This window comes from Monodelphis domestica, chromosome 2 (assembly GCF_027887165.1).
Source record: "Monodelphis domestica isolate mMonDom1 chromosome 2, mMonDom1.pri, whole genome shotgun sequence".
In the NCBI taxonomy this organism is placed as follows: domain Eukaryota; kingdom Metazoa; phylum Chordata; class Mammalia; order Didelphimorphia; family Didelphidae; genus Monodelphis; species Monodelphis domestica.
The window spans coordinates 414,287,065-414,306,545 of NC_077228.1; the positions used below are offsets into that span (position 1 = coordinate 414,287,065).

The 19,481-nt window shown below is 36.4% G+C and overlaps 1 protein-coding gene across 7 annotated transcripts in view; it reads right to left on the reverse strand.

The window, feature by feature from the left end:
• NHSL1 (NHS like 1) overlaps window positions 1–19,481 on the reverse strand; it is a 268,808-nt gene that overhangs the window by 65,050 nt on the left and 184,277 nt on the right. For 5 of the 7 annotated variants that reach the window (XM_007484625.3, XM_007484624.3, XM_007484627.3 and 2 more), the window contains exon 2: window positions 11,395–11,547. In XM_007484625.3, the coding sequence (XP_007484687.2) occupies window positions 11,395–11,547 (153 nt within the window). Of the gene's footprint in view, window positions 1–11,394; window positions 11,548–15,099; window positions 15,749–19,481 lie in introns of those variants that run through there. The other 2 variants (XM_056818875.1, XM_007484628.3) reach the window with 2 other exon arrangements.

Sequence of the window (19,481 nt, forward strand, 5' to 3'; positions counted from 1 at the left end):
GTTCAGCCATTTCCCAATTGATGGATATTCCATCAATTTCCTATCTTTACCTTTACAAAAAGAGCTGCTATAAATATTTTTGTAGGTCCTTTCCCCATTTTTATTAACTCTTTGGGATACAGACCCAATAGTGGTATTACAGGATTAAAGTATATGCACAGTCTTTTTAATGCCCTTTGGGCATGGTTCCAAATTGCCCTCCAGAAGGGTTGGCTCAGTTTACAACTCCAGAAACAATGCATTAGTGTCCCAATTTTTCCACATCCCCTCCATCATTTATTACTTCCTTTTACTGTCATATTGGCCAATCTGATAAGCATGAGGTGGTACCTCAATATTGTTTTAATTTGTATTTCTCCAATTAAGAGATTTAGAACATTTTTCATATGATTATTGATAGCTTTGATTTCTTCATCTGACAATTGCTTGTTCATATCCTTTGACCATTTGTCAACTGGGGACTGGCTTATATTCTTATAAAGTTGACTTACTTCTCTAAAGATCTGAGAAATTATCAGATAATTTTATATCTTAGTAATCATTATCAGAGAAATTTATCATAAAAATTTTCTCCAGTTTTTGTTTCCCTTCTAATTATGATTACATTAGTTTCATTTGCAAAAAAGCCTTTTAATTATAATCAAATTTACTCATTTTATATCTTATAATGCTCTCTATCTCTTGTTTGGTCATAAATTTTCCTTTCTTTAAAGATCTGCCACATAAGCTATTTTATGATCCCCCTATTTAGTTATCTTGGTGTAGTGTATGAAATATTGGCCTATACCTAGTTTCTGCCAGATTGTTTTCCATTTTACCAGCAGTTTTTGTTAAATAATGATTTCTTATTCCAAAAGCTAGGTCTTGGGGTTTATCAAACATTACATTGCCAATGTCATTTTACCTCTTAAAACAAGGGTTTTTAATAACTCTCAGTTGTGGCCAGGGATTTGGTGATAAAAAGCTACTTTCTTCTTAAAAGGTAAGATCAAATGAGATAATATTTGTCATGTGATTAACCCCAAACCTGGCACATAGGTACTTAATAAATACTTGCTTCTTCCTTCTCCTCCTTAAAAGGTAAAACATTTTTTTCTGTTTCAGACTAAGTAGTACTCAATAGCAATGGTTCAATATTAGAAAAAAGGAAATGAACATTATTAATATATTGATATTATTTCAATAGTCAACAAATAGCTTAAAAACATTTATTAAGCACCTACTATGTGGTAGGCATTGAGTTAATATTGGGCATACAAATTTGTTGTTCAGTTGTGTCTTCATGACCTCATATGAGGTTTTCTTGACAAAGATAATGGAGTAGCTTTTACCATTTCCTTCTCCATTGGATAAGTCAAATGGAGGTTAAGTGACTTGCCCAGGGTTACACAGCTACTGAGCATCAGAGGCCACATATGGACACAGGTTTACATGACTCCATGTCCAGCATTCTTGTCATTGTGCCACCTAGCTGTCTCTACAATACACAAATTCCTCAAATTCCTCAAAAAATAAAACAAAACAAACAAACAAAAAACAAAAGTTCCTGCTTTCAAGGAGCTTACCAACTAAAGGAGGAAGGCAATACACAAAAGAACAAAAGAAAGATGAAAAGGGGGCTGGGGGGGGAGTAACTGTACCTGTATAGGAAGCATGGTGAATAAGCCAAAGAAGTTCAAAAAGAGTGAGACGAGGGAAAAAATGAGATGTCTGACTTTGAAGGCATCAAACTGAATTATCGCCTTTATCTTTTAAATGTAGCTCATGAGTTTAGGGAATTCTAGATTAATATAGTGAGAATGCAGATAAAGTATATAAATTTTAACAAACTTTAAAATTATGACCATTTGGATTTTATATAGTGATCTAAAGGGAATATCTCAGTTTTTCTAGAAACAAGAATCTTGGGCTGATGCAGTAAAGTCATTTCAAAAAAGAAATAGAAAAGAAGCTGTGGCATAATGAATAAAGTCATGAAAACCTGGGTTCAATTCCCAACTCTAGCAAACATTGGCTGTATGTTTCTGGACAAGTCACTTAAAATTCTCCATTGTTCCCAGTCCACTCTCTAGGTCTATATTTTCTTCCTTTTGTAAAAGGAATTTTCTTTATAGAAAATTCCCTATACCAATGAAATCACAGGCCCACTTTTTTTTAAAGGTAATAAGAAGAAAATGAACAGGTATCACATTTCAAAGAAGAGAATTTAAAAAACTACTGACAGTAAGCATATATATGTATGTGTATGTGTGTGTGTGTGTGTGTATGCATATATATAATTACATTAGGCTTTCATTTTACTATTTGAAATCCTCTTGATAACCCAAGCTTTTCCCTGAAAGAAAGTTGCAATGAAAAGGCAGAGGTGGACATATGGGGACACCTCCTTGATACTCCATTTGAGGAGGGCAGCCACAGAATTCAGCCCCTCTTTTCTCCACCCAGCTGCTGCTCTCCTGCATTCGTGATTTCCAGAATCTCATCATTCTATGAGATGAATTCAACCTTGTAACTCATGTCTCCTTGAATCATTCCCAAAGCCAAGAATTCATTGGGTCTCTTCCATAGTCTGGGTATCTTTTAGTTGTCGTCTTTCCTTCTTATTAGACTGTGATATCATGTTCTTTATATTTTCAATGTTTAGCACAGTGCCACCACATAGTAAGTACTTATTAAATAATTCTTTACTCCAGACTCTTTTATAGCAATATTCTTCTAATAGAACAGTAAAGCCAAGAGCTGTGGAAGATCACACATTGCACATATTTAAAGTGGAGAGTCAACTTCCACTCAATTCAGTGGAAAGGTACATAGTAGGTGAGAGCAACAGAACATATAAGATGTCCCAAAAGGCTTAGAGTAGTTATTTATGCTATTAGTGCTCCAAAGAACACCAAGCTTTTGGAGATTTCCTGCATTACAAATGAAGAACTACAGAAGAGAAGTTTAAAAAATGTCTTCCAAGAGCCTCTATGATCAGAAAAAAAGAGGCAAGTTTGCAATGTTGTAGGAGAAAGTAATAATGCTGAAAGGATAGGCTGTTTGCTCCACTCTTCTCCATACTAAGGCAGGAAGTTTAGCATATGTTATAAATATTAAGATTTTCTGAGAAGACATGGAAAAGTCACTGAGGATGAACAAGCATGGAGAGCTTACAATCTATATTGTTAAAAAAAGAGCATCTACATTAATGAGATTGCAGCTCTGTATAAGTACATTTAGATCCTCAATCCTCATAGTTTGATATGATCAATATAAACTATAAAAAACATATTTTAAAATTCTTACTTCTGTTTTAGAATCAATACTAAGTATCAGTTCCAAGGTAGAAGAGCAACAAGGGCTAGGCAGTAGGGGTTACATGACTTGCCCAGAGTCACACACCTAGGAAGTGTCTGAGGACAGATTTTAATCCAGGACCTCCCATCACCAGGTCTGGCTTTCTATCCACAGAGCCCCCTAGATGCCCCTAAAGACATGATTAATAGACACACTTAATACAAAGTTCTATTCCAATGTTTCCATTGTGGCATGAAGGTTACCCTGAGTCACTACAGAAATGCAAAAACTTTAGAAGGTCCCACAAGCTGAAAAGCCTTCAGACAGAGTCTAGGTTTCACTTGAGCTATGTACGGAGAGATTTGTAACCAAGGAGTTAGCCACAAGGTGAAGATTTGTTTTTTGGCCATAGTAACACTGCATGAAACCAGTTTATAAAGGAATGGAAAAGTTGGGACTATCAGTAAATAATAAAATCACTGATAATTGGATTACTTCAATAAGTATGAATACAGCACCCTATACATTACCTACTTCCAGCTTCTTAAAACAATCTGTCTTACTAATTTTGAAAAAAATTTAAATATGACTATGTTGTCAAAATTGATAACAGGTGTTCTGTGAATTCAAAGCCATTAAACACACAGGAACAATTGTTAATTTGGTCACTGATTTGGTCAAAGAGGGGACATACTCCTTGTATATGTATGTATATATATATATATATGTATATATATATATATATACATACATACATATCTGCTCTTCTGCCATGGAACTGATATAGGGATTTTTTTTTAAGCCCTTACCTTCCATCTTGGAATCAATACTGTGTATTAGCTTCAAGGTAGAAGAGTGGTAATGGCTAGGCAATGGGGGTCAAGTGACTTGCCCAGGGTTACACAGCTGGGAAGGTCCAAGACCAGATTTTGATTCTAAGACAGAAGGTACACACACACACACACACACACACACACACACACACACACACACACACACACACACACACACACACACATCCTTTAAATCCTTATGAGCTCTATAGGTTATAGAAAACTCATTTCTTGACATCCCTATAAAACTGGATCTGACCCTCTCACTTTGCATCTTTTTAATAAAACTGAAAATTGTTGTCAAGAGACTAAGCTTCTTAGAGAAGGATTATTCAGCATTATGGCTAACCTCAATTTAGTTCCCATCCATAATGATCAATCCATAGTTATTTTTAAAAAGAGTTGAATACCTATTTGAAAGTTCCCTCAGTAGGCCATTTAAATGCTTTATGGCTAATGGGATCTGTCTTCACTGAGTTTCATATTACAGCATTAACCAGATGTCTTCAACAAGATGAATCAAGTATCTAAATATCATGTTTCTCAAACCATCTGAAGAGTTTGCATTGCACAGTATGAGTAGCAGTTTTGTATTCTTTATCTACACTGCTAACAGGCCCAAGGCATTTAAGAGAATCATCATCAATTTTCCATTCATTCTCTAGAGACATATATTCAGCAATAATAACAAATAAACCTATTACATAAAATAGCAAAAATTTAAACCAATGCATACTGAAATAAAAACAAAATACTGTGTAGATAAATTAACCTGATATCAGCAGCAGGATCACAAACCCAAAACAGCTCTGTATTTGGTCACAATAACAGTAATTCATATGTGCTGATGGGAAAGTACCCACTAATTAGTGGATCATATCCACTATCATATCAGCTGGAGTAATTGTAGTCCAGTGGAGCATCGATCTGATGGCAGCCACTATTAGGACCAGTAGATGAGACCCATCCACTGCTGGTTACCATCTCAATATAAAAAGTCAGCTTGCAAAGTTTATCCTATTAATCAGAATTAAATCTAAGTTGCACTTGCACTCTGATTATCTCCTAGGACCAAAGTACCTAAACGGTGAAGTGGAAAGAGTGCTATATTTAAAGTCAGAGGAGCTGGATTCAAATCCAGACTCTGCCAACATAACAACCTGTATCCTTAGGCAAATCACCTACTATCTCTGGACTTCAGTTTTCACATTTGTGAAATGAGGGAATTGGCGCTGACAAAACATTTCAGGATCTAAATTTATGACCCTAAAACTCAGCCCCTGCAGTATGAAGAATCTCCATGCTTTTTTTCATTTCTTATATAAGTTTTGTGTGCCCTGTTTTAGGTAGTGACTTTAGCCACTGAATAAGTGCAGCACTGTAGTATTTATAGTATAGTATAGCATTTATAACCTTAGGTGGGCAGAATCCTATTATGTGGCCCATTTGTCTAAGTGTGCTATCAGGAGTTGGTGGTCTCTAAGGAGTAGTTTTCTCCTAGCAAAATCAAGAGGAGGTCCATGAAGAAATTTCACTTAGATACTGCATTTGTGCAGATCAAGATACTATTTTTAATTGAAATACTTAGAAAAACAGAATTAGCCACCATCAAGAGAACTCCACAGGCCATTTACCATATCCAGAATGCCTTTTTCCTCACACCTTTATAGCACAGAATATCCATTATCACTTTTAAATCAAAATTTATCTTCTCCATGAAACTTTTCCAGACAAAGCTGGCCAATTTCCAAGTGCTGCAGACAATCCTGAAGTGTTTGTGTATACCACCATGTACTTGTAGTTGGTTATGGATCTGATGTTTCAGCATGTAGTTTTATTACTGCCTGTCTTTAGACTGCCCTTGAGGAGCAATATATCTCCTTGATCCTTGTAAATCCCCACAGTACCAAGTTCACTGAGTGGGCACTTAATAAATGATTATTATCAAACTATACCTGTAATTTATCATAAAGAATAGGATTTCTTCCTATAAAAATAAGTGATTGCTAAGGTCACAAAAGAGACAATAAACTGTTTTTCTAGCCTATGTTTTCGTGCCTGTGTTTTTAAAAGGAAATAAAATTTAACCCTGGTTGACTTAGAAAGATAACTAACTCTATAGGTAATAAGGTCACGGATTCAGTAACTGGATTTTTGATAATGAATCCTTCGTTATGAGGTAATAAAAAAAAGTACTTATTCTCTGCTATTTGCTACAGGGCATACAAATACTTTGAGTAACTCTAATGAGGATCAAATTAATAAATTCACAGACTTGGAGCTAGAAGGGACCATATCTCATATAATCCAATCTCTTCATTTTAAAGATGAGGAATTCCATGCACAAGGAAGTTACATGATCTGTCCCAGGTTATACAGGTAGTGATTGGCAAGACTCAATTCTAAGTTCTCTGACTCCAAATTCAGCCCTTTTATCTATCATTCTACCATGCTGCCATTCCTAAGGGTCTCTACCACATGGCACCATTTTCTTTCCAGCCTCATTGTACTCCATCCCACCAGGTACTCTTCCTTTTAAGACAAACAAGCTATCTCCAGCTTTTTCCACTCACATTTCCTATAATACAAGGAAGAAAAGACATACATAAGTAGCAATAATAAACAAGACAAATTTTCCTAAGTGCTATAAGAAAGGAACATTTCAACAATCAAACAAAGCAAGCATCAAGGACATACAAAAAAAGCCTCTTTAGTGAAAACTTTCTGTTCCCCATACTTAGAATACCTTTACTTGCTCCATCTCTCTGTGTTAAAAATCTTCCTTAGAGATACAACTCAAATACCATTTCCATCATGAAGTACTGTCTACTGAAAGAACCAATATTACACTTGATCTTGGCCAAAAGGCTGAGTCTAATCCTTCTTCCTATGCCATTAGAAATTACCTTTCCTCCTCAGACCATCAATATCACTTAATTTGTACTTCTCTTGTCCTTTTAGGTTCTTTTTTAAAAATTCTGCATTAAAATTGCTAGTGTATATATACATACATGTAGTAAGCTTCACAAAGGTTCTATTCTATTTCATACTTTATTTCAAACCTCAGTACCCAGCACAGTGTCTTATATAGTGGATGATTAATAATTGACTGCTGAAGTATTAAACCAAGTTTTGAAGAGGAGGAAAATAAAGGAGCAAACCAGGAAGGGGAGGAAGAGAGGAAGGGAGAAGGGAATAAGTAAGGAAAGGGAAGAGAGAGAAGAAGAGAGAAAGACAGCAGAGAGAGAGAGAATATGAATATATATCTTGGAGTCTTCCCTTAATCCCGTCATTAGTTCAATCAGTTCCTTGCTTTAAAGTCATAAAGCAATAATATTTAGAGCCTTTTAAGTGGTTATTTAGAGTCAAATTTTAAAATGGGGCTTGAGCAAGTTTTCCCCAAAACTTCCAACAAAAATATTTTTCCCTTGATGTATATTTGCTTTTAGGGTTCCCTTTAAGTGAATGGCTTAAGGCATTTAAGCAATTATTAAAGCATTTGCCTTTTCAAAATAAAAATGCAAGTCTAGGCAAAACCAACAACAGTTAGGCATTGGTATACTGAAATGGCAATTTGAAGATGAAATCATGAGATCTGAATAAAGGAACATACTTTAGAAAAGGGCAGAAAAGGCCTGCAGACTCGGATTTGGAAAAGTCTACTCAAAATACAGGGTGCCACAGAAGTCTGAGTGCAGTTTTAAGCAACTGAGACTACTAAAACTTAAAAGTGCACTCAAGACTTATGGGATATCTTGTATAATACAGATTTTACTGAAGTTTAATCAGAAAATTGATGATAAACATTAAATTTGAATTCAATTTCAATGAACCAAATTGTTGCATTTGGAAATTCACATTATAAACATATCATCAAGGTAATCCTTCTATTAAGTAAAATTATGAAATGCCTTATCATTTAAATCCCACGGAATGTAAATAATTACAAAATCTCAGATTTTTGTCCTAGAAATAAAGTCATTTCATAATATGAACAAGTTGGTGAGAAAAGTGAGAAATAATTCAGAAGTACCTTTTGTGACTTTTTTTTACTGAGTAACTACTTTTTAAAGATAGTTTTAGCAAATGAATTCAAATAAATAATGAGACTGGGCCATAGAATAAATGCCAAAAGGATAATGGTAAAGCAGCATACAGAAGTCAAATCATTATCAATTTTATATAAAGTTGCAGTTTATTAAATTACAAGATAGAAATTAAAAGAAATTGGCAACAGGATTTTTGCTTCTATATTTAAGTTTGCAGCAAAAGCTAAAAAGGATCATTTGTTGTTTTAAACTTTATACAAGGTTGAAGGTGAGGTGGTAAAGAATAATTTCATTGTGCCAAACAATAAAATAAAGGCTGAACAATCAAGTCCAGGCAACTGTTTGGCATACTTCTTCAGGGAATACTGAATCCTCCTTTAATTCCATCAGGAGAAGTAAGTTTGACAAGATAAACCTTCCCTCCTAGCACAGGCCCACTCTTACTCCTTCTGAATTCTGCTAACACTTTTCTGTCTAGTGCCTTAGGGCATTTAGTGCTTGCTGAATTGAATTGTTTCAATGTACCTTTCATTTCACTTAGCACATTTTATCTCACATCTTTGTTTTTATACTTGGTTTATGTATATGGTCTTAAATGGGAGGAATATATCCATTTATCCTTTTTGTACTTCTGCAACTTTATAACATGTACACATACACACATATACATACATATATAGAGATATAGACATATAGATACAAGTGCATTTGTTTTATTTTAACAGTTAAAAAGCTCCAATTACAAACAAAAACAAAGTAATATTTTTTAATTTAAAAACTCCGTTAAATCTGAGAAAGTGTTGCAAAAATGGTATGTAAACAGGACTTTCCAAGGGTTGATTGCACTATAAAACTATACCTAGGTCTTTCATAAATGTAACTTTTTCTAATGTTAGAATTTTTCTTAGGGTTAGAATGGCCTGATGAGAACAAATTGAGAAAGAAATCTAATGATCAAAGTGAGGTAAAGTGAAGAAAATCAAGTGTTATTCAACATACCCACCCAAAGGGACCCTCTTTATCAGCCATTGCCCTATGAGTGTTTCTTCCCTTCTTAGAATATAAGCTAGTTGAATTCAGGCACTGTCTTGGCTTGTGTCTTTAACCTCAGTGTTTACCCCAAGGTTTGGCATAGATTCATAAATGTTCTGAAGCCCTGAAACATCACCAGTGAAGTAGTATTGTGAGAATCTGATTAATCTGTTTGGAAGTGAAAGTTTGAGCCAGTAGATAATAAAAAAGGGAGAATTCAGGATAATTACATGAAATATTGATGATCTTTGAATTTTCAAGAGTTTCCATGATAGAAATATATACATGTACATGAACACTTAACAAAAGAAAATATTAAGTAGTCTGTTGACTACAAAGATTTGTATGGAAAGTCAAATGATTGAACAGATTGTGAACAACTGGTTTTTAGGGGGGAAAGAAGGGGGAAGGGGGGAAGGAAGGGGGAAGGAGGGAAGGAGGGAAGGAGGGAAGGAGGGAAGGAAGGAAGGAAGGAAGGAAGGAAGGAAGGAAGGAAGGAAGGAAGGAAGGAAGGAAGGAAGGAAGGAAGGAAGGAAGGAAGGAAGGAAGGAAGGGAGGAAGCGAGGAAGCGAGGAAGCGAGGAAGGGAGGAAGGAAGGGAGGGAGGAAGGGAGGGAGGGAGGAAGCGAGGAAGGGAGGAAGGAAGGGAGGGAGGAAGGGAGGGAGGGAGGAAGGAAGGAAGGAAGGAAGGAAGGAAGGAAGGAAGGAAGAAAGGAAGGAAGGAAGGAAGGAAGGAAGGAAGGAAGGAAGGAAGGAAGGAAGGAAGGAAGGAAGGAAGGAAGGAAGCGAGGAAGCGAGGAAGGGAGGAAGCGAGGAAGGGAGGAAGGAAGGGAGGGAGGAAGGGAGGGAGGGAGGAAGCGAGGAAGGGAGGAAGGAAGGGAGGGAGGAAGGGAGGGAGGGAGGAAGCGAGGAAGGAAGGAAGGAAGGAAGGAAGGAAGGAAGGAAGGAAGGAAGGAAGGAAGGAAGGAAGGAAGGAAGGAAGGAAGGAAGGAAGGAAGGAAGGAAGGAAGGAAGGAAGGAAGGAAGGAAGGAAGGAAGGAAGGAAGGAAGGAAGGAAGGAAGGAAGGAAGGAAGGAAGGAAGGAAGGAAGGAAGGAAGGAAGGAAGGAAGGGAGGGAGGGAGGGAGGGAGGAAGGAAAGAAGCAAGGAAGGGAGGGAGGGAGGAAGGAAGGGAGGGAGGAAGGAAGGGAGGAAGGAAGGGAGGACGGAGCGACGGAGGGACGGAGGGAAAAGTGTTCTAATATACTAGGAATAGTTTTCAAACTCAGAAGTCTATCCTCTTATCTATGTCCAGTTCATGTCCACTTTTAAAGTTCTTTTACAACTTTAAATCAGAAATAAAATTAATAACTTGGGTATATAATGATTATAACTCACATGGAAATTTTCATTTTCTAAAAGGCTTACTTACTTGTAAAAAGTCTGATAGGATCAAGTCCAAGTTTTGATGAATTACTGACAATAATTAAACATTAATCAGAGTACATAGGCCCTTGGAAAGAAGACTTAAAAACAGATGTCCAAATTATCCCCAGAACTTAGATTAAACAGAGTAAAACATTAGGTAATATTGTTGAGACATTCAGGTTTTGAGAATTTGAGATTTAGAAAATCTTATAAGGCATTTTTTTTTAAAGAGGTACTAACATTAGTATCCACTGTGTTATGAATGTTTAATCAAGTTAGAGCTAATGAACTTAATAGACTTAAAGGCCCTAACTGATTCTCTCAATTTAAGCAAGGCTCACCTAAGACAGAAGTATGCATCAGTTTTTAAATATGTCTTATCATATTATGGTGAATCTTTTATAGGATGGGTATATCATAGTAACTTGAAGAAGAAAAAAGGCCCATAGAGTAGGGATTCTTGATCTGGGATCCATAGACCCTTAAGGGATTCATGGATAGATTTCAAGGGGTTGGAAAAAATTTTATCTTTATTTCAATAATTGATTCCCTTTATATTCATATGTGTTCTGTTTTATGTATTTAAAAATTTGTCCTGAGAAATGGTCCATGGATATCACCAGACTGGCAAAGGGTTTCGTCATACAAAAGAGGTAAGACTATCCTGGGTGCATTTCAAGTACTTAACTTTAACACCTCTTCTCTTACAATGAAAATTAATGCATAGAAAATAGACAGGACTATTATCATAAAATCATTAAAAAAAAAAAAACCTTGCTGGTGTCAAACATGTTACCTCTCAGTACTGATTTGAGGTTCAGCTTGGCTTGTCGATGCAAGTCTTCCACACAGGGTGGCCTTGTGGTGGGTAGGAACACATTCTCCTGCTGATGCCATGGTGCTGTGTAATGAACTGTCCATCTACTCTCTTCATCTAAATTGGAGACAGCTATAAAGAGAAAAATAGAATGATGAGTGAAACAATGCTTGCAAAATGCGAAAAAGTAACTTGAATAAAAAAAAAATAAGGTATTTTGGAGGAGCAAGTTGATATTTAATCTTACAGACACTGCAGCATTGTTCCTATACTAATAGGTCACAAAGAAAAAAACCTATTTTAGCCATCATTCATTACACTCACATAATTATACTTTTCAGCTGACTTTTCTCTCAGAATTCAATATTCCTTTCTCCTAAAAAGATGGCTGATCAAACAGATAAAAGGCATTTGTATCTATTCTCCAGTCCAATAAATATACTGTAGCATTATATGACCATTTTATCATGAAGTTTTTGATGCTCTAAGTAGAAAAAGAAACACCAAGACAGAAAAGGAAGTAAAGTGTTCAATGCTTAAAAGTATTATAATTATAAAAATCTGTCAAATTTCACTTGAACAAGGTAAGAAAATGCCATTTAATGACCTTAAAGAATATCCCTGAGATCTTTTTATTTTTTTAATCATAAAGGGAATTCTTTATTTTCATGTGTTGCAATGCTGACAAATGAAAGACAGGTTATTTACCTTGCAAAATTTCAGTGGCTACCTAGATGGAGATATACATGACTTAAAAAGCCCTCTAGAACATTCTAACAAAAGGTCCTTTGCTTCAAAGTCCCTTTTTACATCACTACAAGAATTCTTCCACTCACTATTTCAACCCTCTCCCCTCATAACCTAAACTGAGGCAAGAAACAACATATGGTAGAGTACAACAAATAGAGTAGAAAGTGCTTACTACATGCCCATCACTAACCTGCCAGGGATGAGAGGGAAAGAAGCTGAGGGAGTAAGAAGGAAGGGATAATGGAATAAGATGAAGCCTTCTTTGGAGAGAAACTGAGTTGGAAGAATAAGACTAATACAGATGAAAAAACAGCAGAGACCAGAACTGTGTAGGCAAGAAGCTGAGAACAACCCACTCTGATTATGTACCACTAAATATCGTTTTTACAGGTCTTACTTTTGTAACTTTAGTAAATCATAAAACAGTTGGAGTAAGTGCAAATCATTGGCAGAAGACCAAAGTGAACCAACCAAGGAGGCAAGAAGTGAACTCTAGGTGTTAATTATATCTCAATATTTCAAGAGAAAACTTATTTCATCCATGTAGGTACTCCCTCCACTGATGGAGACTGCAACTTCTTATGATTCTTTGGCTGAAAAATTCATCACCCTGGTAGTGAGCCATTTGGCATTTAGCTCACATTTGCATGTATACCTCTTTACGGTTTAAAAAATTGTTCCAAGAACTTAAATAGAGGCAAATTTTCAATCCCATTTTTCCAACAATTCAATTCAGTAATCATTTATTAAGCACTTTTCACAGGCAAAGCCCTGTGCTGAGTGCCAAAGGATACAAAGGTTAAAAAAAAATAGCTCATGCCCTCAAGAAGTTTACATAATTAAGCAGAAGGTAACTAGAGGAACCAAAGAACACAGGCAATAGAGGAGGAAGAGAAATATCTGGAGGTGGCACTAAAGCTGAGGTCAGAAGGATGCTATGAGGAAGAAGCAAGGAGAAGAAAAGTTCCAGGCATGATGATTGCCTGTGGCTCAGAGAAGAAAGAGAGAATGAGCAGTTGGGAACACAGTATTGGAAACTCCAGACCCAGGACTCTATTATATCACAGCTGCCTCTGTGCTACTTAACTCCCACTCAACAATCTGAACCCCTTTTTCCTCTTCCACCACATTGTGTAATCCCTTTTTTATCAGATCCTAATTCATTAATCAAACCACAGGCAATTTATTATATACCTGTTATGTGCCAGGGGCGAGGGATAGAAGAAACAAAGATGAGAAGCTAATGCTCTAAAGAGATGGGGAGGGAAGAAAATGTGTAGAAAAAGTAAATGTTTATATGTGATCATATAGCTGGAAGAGCCTTTGAATCATCTAGTTCAAAGTCCTCATTTTCTAGGTTAGTCAATCAAACATTTTTATGTGTCAGGCCCTGGAGAAAGAAAGAGGAGAGAGAGGGACAGAGAAAGAGAAAGAAGAAAAATGAGTGCCTCTCTTCAAGAAGATGAGAATACAGAGAGCCTAGAAAGTTTAAGTGACTTGGCCAATCACTTAGGTAGCAGAGCTAGCCAGTATTCTGACTACAAATTCAGCTCTCTTTAAGTTGTCCTTAGATGCCTGATAACTTTGGTGCCTGACAAGAAATTTATTTTTAATCTATTCTCCTGTTGATATCTATTCATGTCAATAAATGTGTCTAACCAAGACCTTTTCTTTTCTTTTTGTATTGAATTGCCTAGTTTAGTTTCATATGTCCTACCTCCAAATTATCAGAATGAGAAGATGTAAGCAAAGTGCTTTGTAAATTTTAAATCTTAAATCTGTTATTATTTTTATTACTATTACCACTAATGGCCGCTGGTGATCCTGTTACTAAGGATACATTGAGTTTTGAAGAATCAAATAACATCATTTCCTCAGCAAGAGAATGTTGACTGATGCTGTATATTTGTTTATCACAGCCAATCAAATCCAAGTAATACTATTCAAATTTCTATCTTTTTGTACAGTATATTACTACAAAAGAAAAAAGGAAAATGTGTTTATCAGTTGGCTCACTCCAAAAATGCTGTTATCTCCCCACCTTGAATAGCATGATCTGCCCCCTCCCTTTTCAGTGTAGATTCTAATCATGAAAAACAGTGGAATAAACATCCTACATGCAAAAACTGCCTTAAATGCTCTTCTTTGTTTCTACCACACATGTTATAGAGTAAATACAGTTCATTATTAAGGAGCATAATTGACACCATGAAAGAAGAAAGTAACAAAAGAAAATAATCTATTTCCAAGTAAATAAAAAAGCGCCCAGATGGGAAAATTTCCTTTAGTACCTTTCAAGAAAACTATACAGCTCTGGTTTTCTGCTTTAAAATGATGGCTCTTCGATTTAGATAGAATTTGGTAGGCAGCAGGGTTCTTCTGTCATTAAACAAGTATACAGCTGGGACCTCCTGGGGAAACTTTATAGGATTATCCCCATCTAAAATATGGAACAAATCACTCAAGGACTTCCTTACCACATTACCATTTAAAACACATATGCACACACATCCCCTCTTATACAAGGAGAATAATACAAAGCAAATACATTTCTTTTCCTCTTTCAGTGCTTTACAGAAGAACAAAGAAAGTTACACAACTTGACTCTCACTTTTAAAATGGGAGGCAGAAAAACAAAATGCTCTCCTTGTATTAAATAGTAAAAGTTTGAATTATAACAAAAGCTTCCTTGCAAATAGCACTTAGTTAAATAGTTCTCCAACAAACATTATTTCATTGATTCTTTCAACACCCCTGTGGGAAATAAAAACCAGTTTGCAGAGACAGCCATTTAATCTCATGGTAATTATGCATTTCCACCATTTCTTTCCATTCCATCACTCAAAGGGGGAGAAAAAGAATAAGACACACAGTAGGAGGTACATGGGTGTGGAGAAGGGAGTGGGAGGAAGAAAGGACAAAAGAACTACTTACTCTTCTTCTTAAAAAGTTTAATCAGAGACTTGATCTTTGTGTTAATGAATATGACCATTTCCAAGATGCCTACATGAGGTGCAATAGTAGTTTAGATCCCATAAGAAGTCAGATGCAGCAGCCAGCGGAGCACCAAGTCAAGATTCAGTCTGTATTTACCTCAACTTCTGTTCCTAACTTTTCTACACTCCTGTCTCCACGAATGTAGGCATCTGCCAGTGTGAGATGTAACTTGGAGGCTGGATTGACTATCCCGGTGGTTACAAACCATTAACAATCCTTGAACCTGAAAAGCTTATTCTGAAACCTAATCCTCAAGACTGAGAGCAGCCAGTTACAACATGTGGGGGGAAGAACAAGAAGCCAATCACTGCTCTTATTTGCATGAAACCCACATCAGACTTTCTGCCTCAGGGCTCAGTCATTCAGTTTTCTCTCCAACAAATCAAGAGAGGCTTTCCCTCTTTTTAGTCCACCACAACATGCAGATTTCACTCTATAAAATAAGGGCAAAAACAAAGGTATTTTCCACTTTCCCCTAGGCCATTGGTAGCTTCCAGGTCCTTTGTAGCACAGTCCACAGGTCTGTAAGCAATTCCATGTTGATTCTTTGTCCCTCTCCAGCTAAATCAGACTACATGGAACTGACTTCCAACCCTAACTTGCAACTATTATTTCCCCAACACTGCACCCCTCTACCCCACCCCCAACTCCAACACAGAAACCATTTACAGGCAGTAAAGACTTTACAATAGAATCTCCATGGAGCTGCAAATGATGACTCTACTGCATTTTCTTGCAAATTAGAATGCTCTTGTTTTCTCACCCTTTTTTTGCTTGTCTCTGCCAAAGATCCTGTAGCAGTATCTTAACAACTCTGCCAAGTGTGATTCTCATTTGCATGTACTTCTACCATCCTCAAATATACCTCATCCTCCCTTATCCAAATAGGAAAAGCAATGGTACATTAGCCAATTAATTTAATCTTTAATCTAAAAGAGTACTTTTGCAAAGTAATGTGCAATTCTATTCCTTTTTTTTAGGGGTGGAGGATAGTGGTAATCAAAGGGCCAGGAGATTAACACCTGAAAAGGCTCTTAGACATAACCCAGTCCAACACTCTTTTTTTTTTTTGCAGATGAGGAAACTGAGGCTCAGAGTATAGAAATAACTTAGATCACATAAGTAGCAAAGAACAAAGCCAACAACTAATTTCCAGTTCTCTGACTATAATCGCTTCCCACTAACAAACACTGAAAATCTTAAAATATATCATTATTACATATGATGCCTTACATATAATACTTCCTATTCTATATATCATCATTCACAAGGAACTTGGAATGGGAATTCATGAAAAATAGAGATGCATGCGAGCAGCAGAACAATTAGTAAATAAATGCTAACCAGAGAATAAGGGAAAATAAAGAGAAAGAGAGGTGAGGAAAGATAAGGTAAATTGTGTTGGGTGTCATAAAAAACTTAATGCAGTATAAAGAGAGTGGTTTTGAACTCAGGAATAGCTAGATTCTAGTTCTGGCCTCTGACACATACTGGCTGTGTGACCTTGGGGAAGTCACTGAACCACTCAGTGCTCCAGTCAAGGCTGTAAGTTACAAAGTCATCTTCCAAAACCAAGTCTGTACCAAGACCAATTAGTCATCTTTTAACATCTCCTCTGATGCTGCAACCACTTTGGTACAGTGCATCATCACCTGGCACATGGATTATATAATAGCTTGCTGATGGGCTTCCTTACCTCAAGTCTCTGTCCACTGCATTCAGTCCATAAAGGGATTTTTCCTAAACTTGGATCTTGTTCTCATTCTCTCCTTCCCACCCCCCTTCCCTTGGCTCCCTCTTTCTCTCAGAATCAAATGCAAAATGCTATTTGGTTTTCAAAGCCCTTCATAACCTAGCTCTCTCCTTACTCCCTAACCTGGATATTCCACAAATAAGACATTCCATCTTGGGGCTTTGAGCATCTTCTCAGGCTTTCTCCCATGTGTGAGACAGAATTGAGTGTTCTATTCTCAGAATGAGTATTCAGCTTACAAAGGCTAGTTTTTTACCTTTTGTTGATTGCAGACTCTAGGACAAGTTTAGAAGGGAGACTGATGGAAGACAGAAAGGGCAATAAACAGCTCAGTTGCTTCCCTTACTTCACCTTAATTGAATTGGAAGAAGCTACAACTGAGTAACAGACATTTTGGATTGTAGGTCAAGACCCAGTGTGGAGTCTGGCAAGGGAGGGGAATGTTGGGAACTTGTATATATTGCCTATTTTCTGCCTAGTCACTTGACACTTCTTAGCCCATCATTGAAGTTCTCTTTTTCATGATGGGAAGAAACAACTACCTCTTTTTACTCCTACCTTCTGATTCCAGGTTTTGTTTATTTGAGTGAGTGGGGCACTGGTGCTTATTTTTGAGTGAGGCACTTGTCATCATTTTTATCTCACATATGAAATACTCCCTCTCCTCCATTCAAGTCCCAATTAAAATCCCACATTTTACTGGAAGTCTTATCCAACCTCACCTAGTTCTAGCACCTTCCCTTTTTAAGTTATTTTCTATTTATTTTGAATATAGCTTGCTTTGTATATACAGTAGGGCCTCCTTACCTGCAGTTTTGTTTTCTGAGGCTTCAGTTATCCTCAGTCAACCTGCTAGAGATCTAGAACCTAAGTCTATCTACAGCAGGCAGATCTCATTTTTATGAGTATTGTTGGGGGGGAGGGGCATGGGAAACCTAAGAGCACCAAGCTGAGAAGCAGTACTGGAGAGAGGAAGGTATTCACTTATATCTGTGGTTTCAGCCATCCAAAGTAGGTCTTGGAATGTATCCCCTAAAATACAGGGGCCCTACTGAATTTGTTTGCATATCTCCCCCCACCCCCATCAGATTATAAGCTCCCTGAGGGCAGGGACTTCCTTTGCCTCTTTTTGTATTCCCCAGCACTTAACATAGTGCCAGGCATATAGTAGGTATTTAATAAATATTTGATTGATTGATTGATTGATATTCCTGTACTAACATTAACCAGAAAAGATGATGGTATCCTAAAAGTCTTTCTTCTTTCAAGGTAAGTTTCTGAAATAAAACTTGGTGAGATTTCATTGATATTGGTTTGGGTCAAACTCATAAATGCATGGAAAAATTTGATAAGCCATTAATTCAAAATATTTCATTAAAAATGAAAAAAAAACCTATTAATAAAAGACAGAAGCTTTTACAAGAGGCCTCCTTCAGGGTAGTGTTTGAAATGTGTTCTGTCCATTCCCCCTTTCCTCAAATATAAACTAAAAGCAAAAAAATCCAACAACATAATTTTAAAGACCAAAAAGAAAACCATGCTCCTACATAGATTTATACCCTATGTTTTATTGGCCTAAATAAATACTACTTTATTTAGAAGCAAATACATTTGCTAAAAGACAAAATAGAAATGATGAAACTGTCAAGTTACATATGATCTTCCAGTTAATGAAAACAATGATCATGAATCATAAATCACATTTGAAGCTCGAAGGGATTTCTGTTATCATCTAGTAAAACAATCCCCTTAATTTGTAAGGGAGGAAAACCCAGAGTGGGAGAAGTTAAAGATTTACCTAAGACTAAAAAGTTCATAAGTGGTAGAAATGGGATTTTAATCTAGGTCCTTAGATTTCAAATCTAATACACCTTAAGGTATGTCACTGGTCTCCATTTCAATGGGGAAAAAAAAGTCCATTACTAAAGGGAAGTACTCTAATCCTAAGAATAATGATTTCATGCTAAATATATCTAGGCAGAATGGTAGTAGAAAAGATCAATTTTTTTTCCTAGAAAACCAACATTCATATTAGAGGTGGAGAGCTCATTCCTTCAAGATAGCTCATTCCAAACTGTTCCATTCATAAATCTTGAAAAAACAAATGCATTACAAGTCATCTGCAATGCAAAATTCTGTAAAATGAACCCCATTTCCTAATTGGTTTCCACTTAAAAGGATTTCATGGAATAGTATAAAGAACTAGGACTAGAGAACAAGATCCACTTTCATAGAAACCAATCAAGTACATAAACTCTCCTTCCCTGAGTATGTTATCTATTACTAATGGGTCAATTGTCTTATACATTGGAAGTTTATACCCTAAGGATCACTGTGAGAGAAATAAAATCCCCAAATGGGAAATTAGTGAAGATAAGAAATCAACACTTATTAAGCAATTATATATGAAACACTTCACTAAGCACTGGAAATAAAAATCCAAATAAAAAGAAAGATAATTCCTGCCCTCAAGCAGCTTATTACATTCTAAAAGTGAGGAGACAACACTGAAAGGAAGCCAAAAAAGGTTGTGGAAGTACGCCCAAAACAGCATGATGGACACATG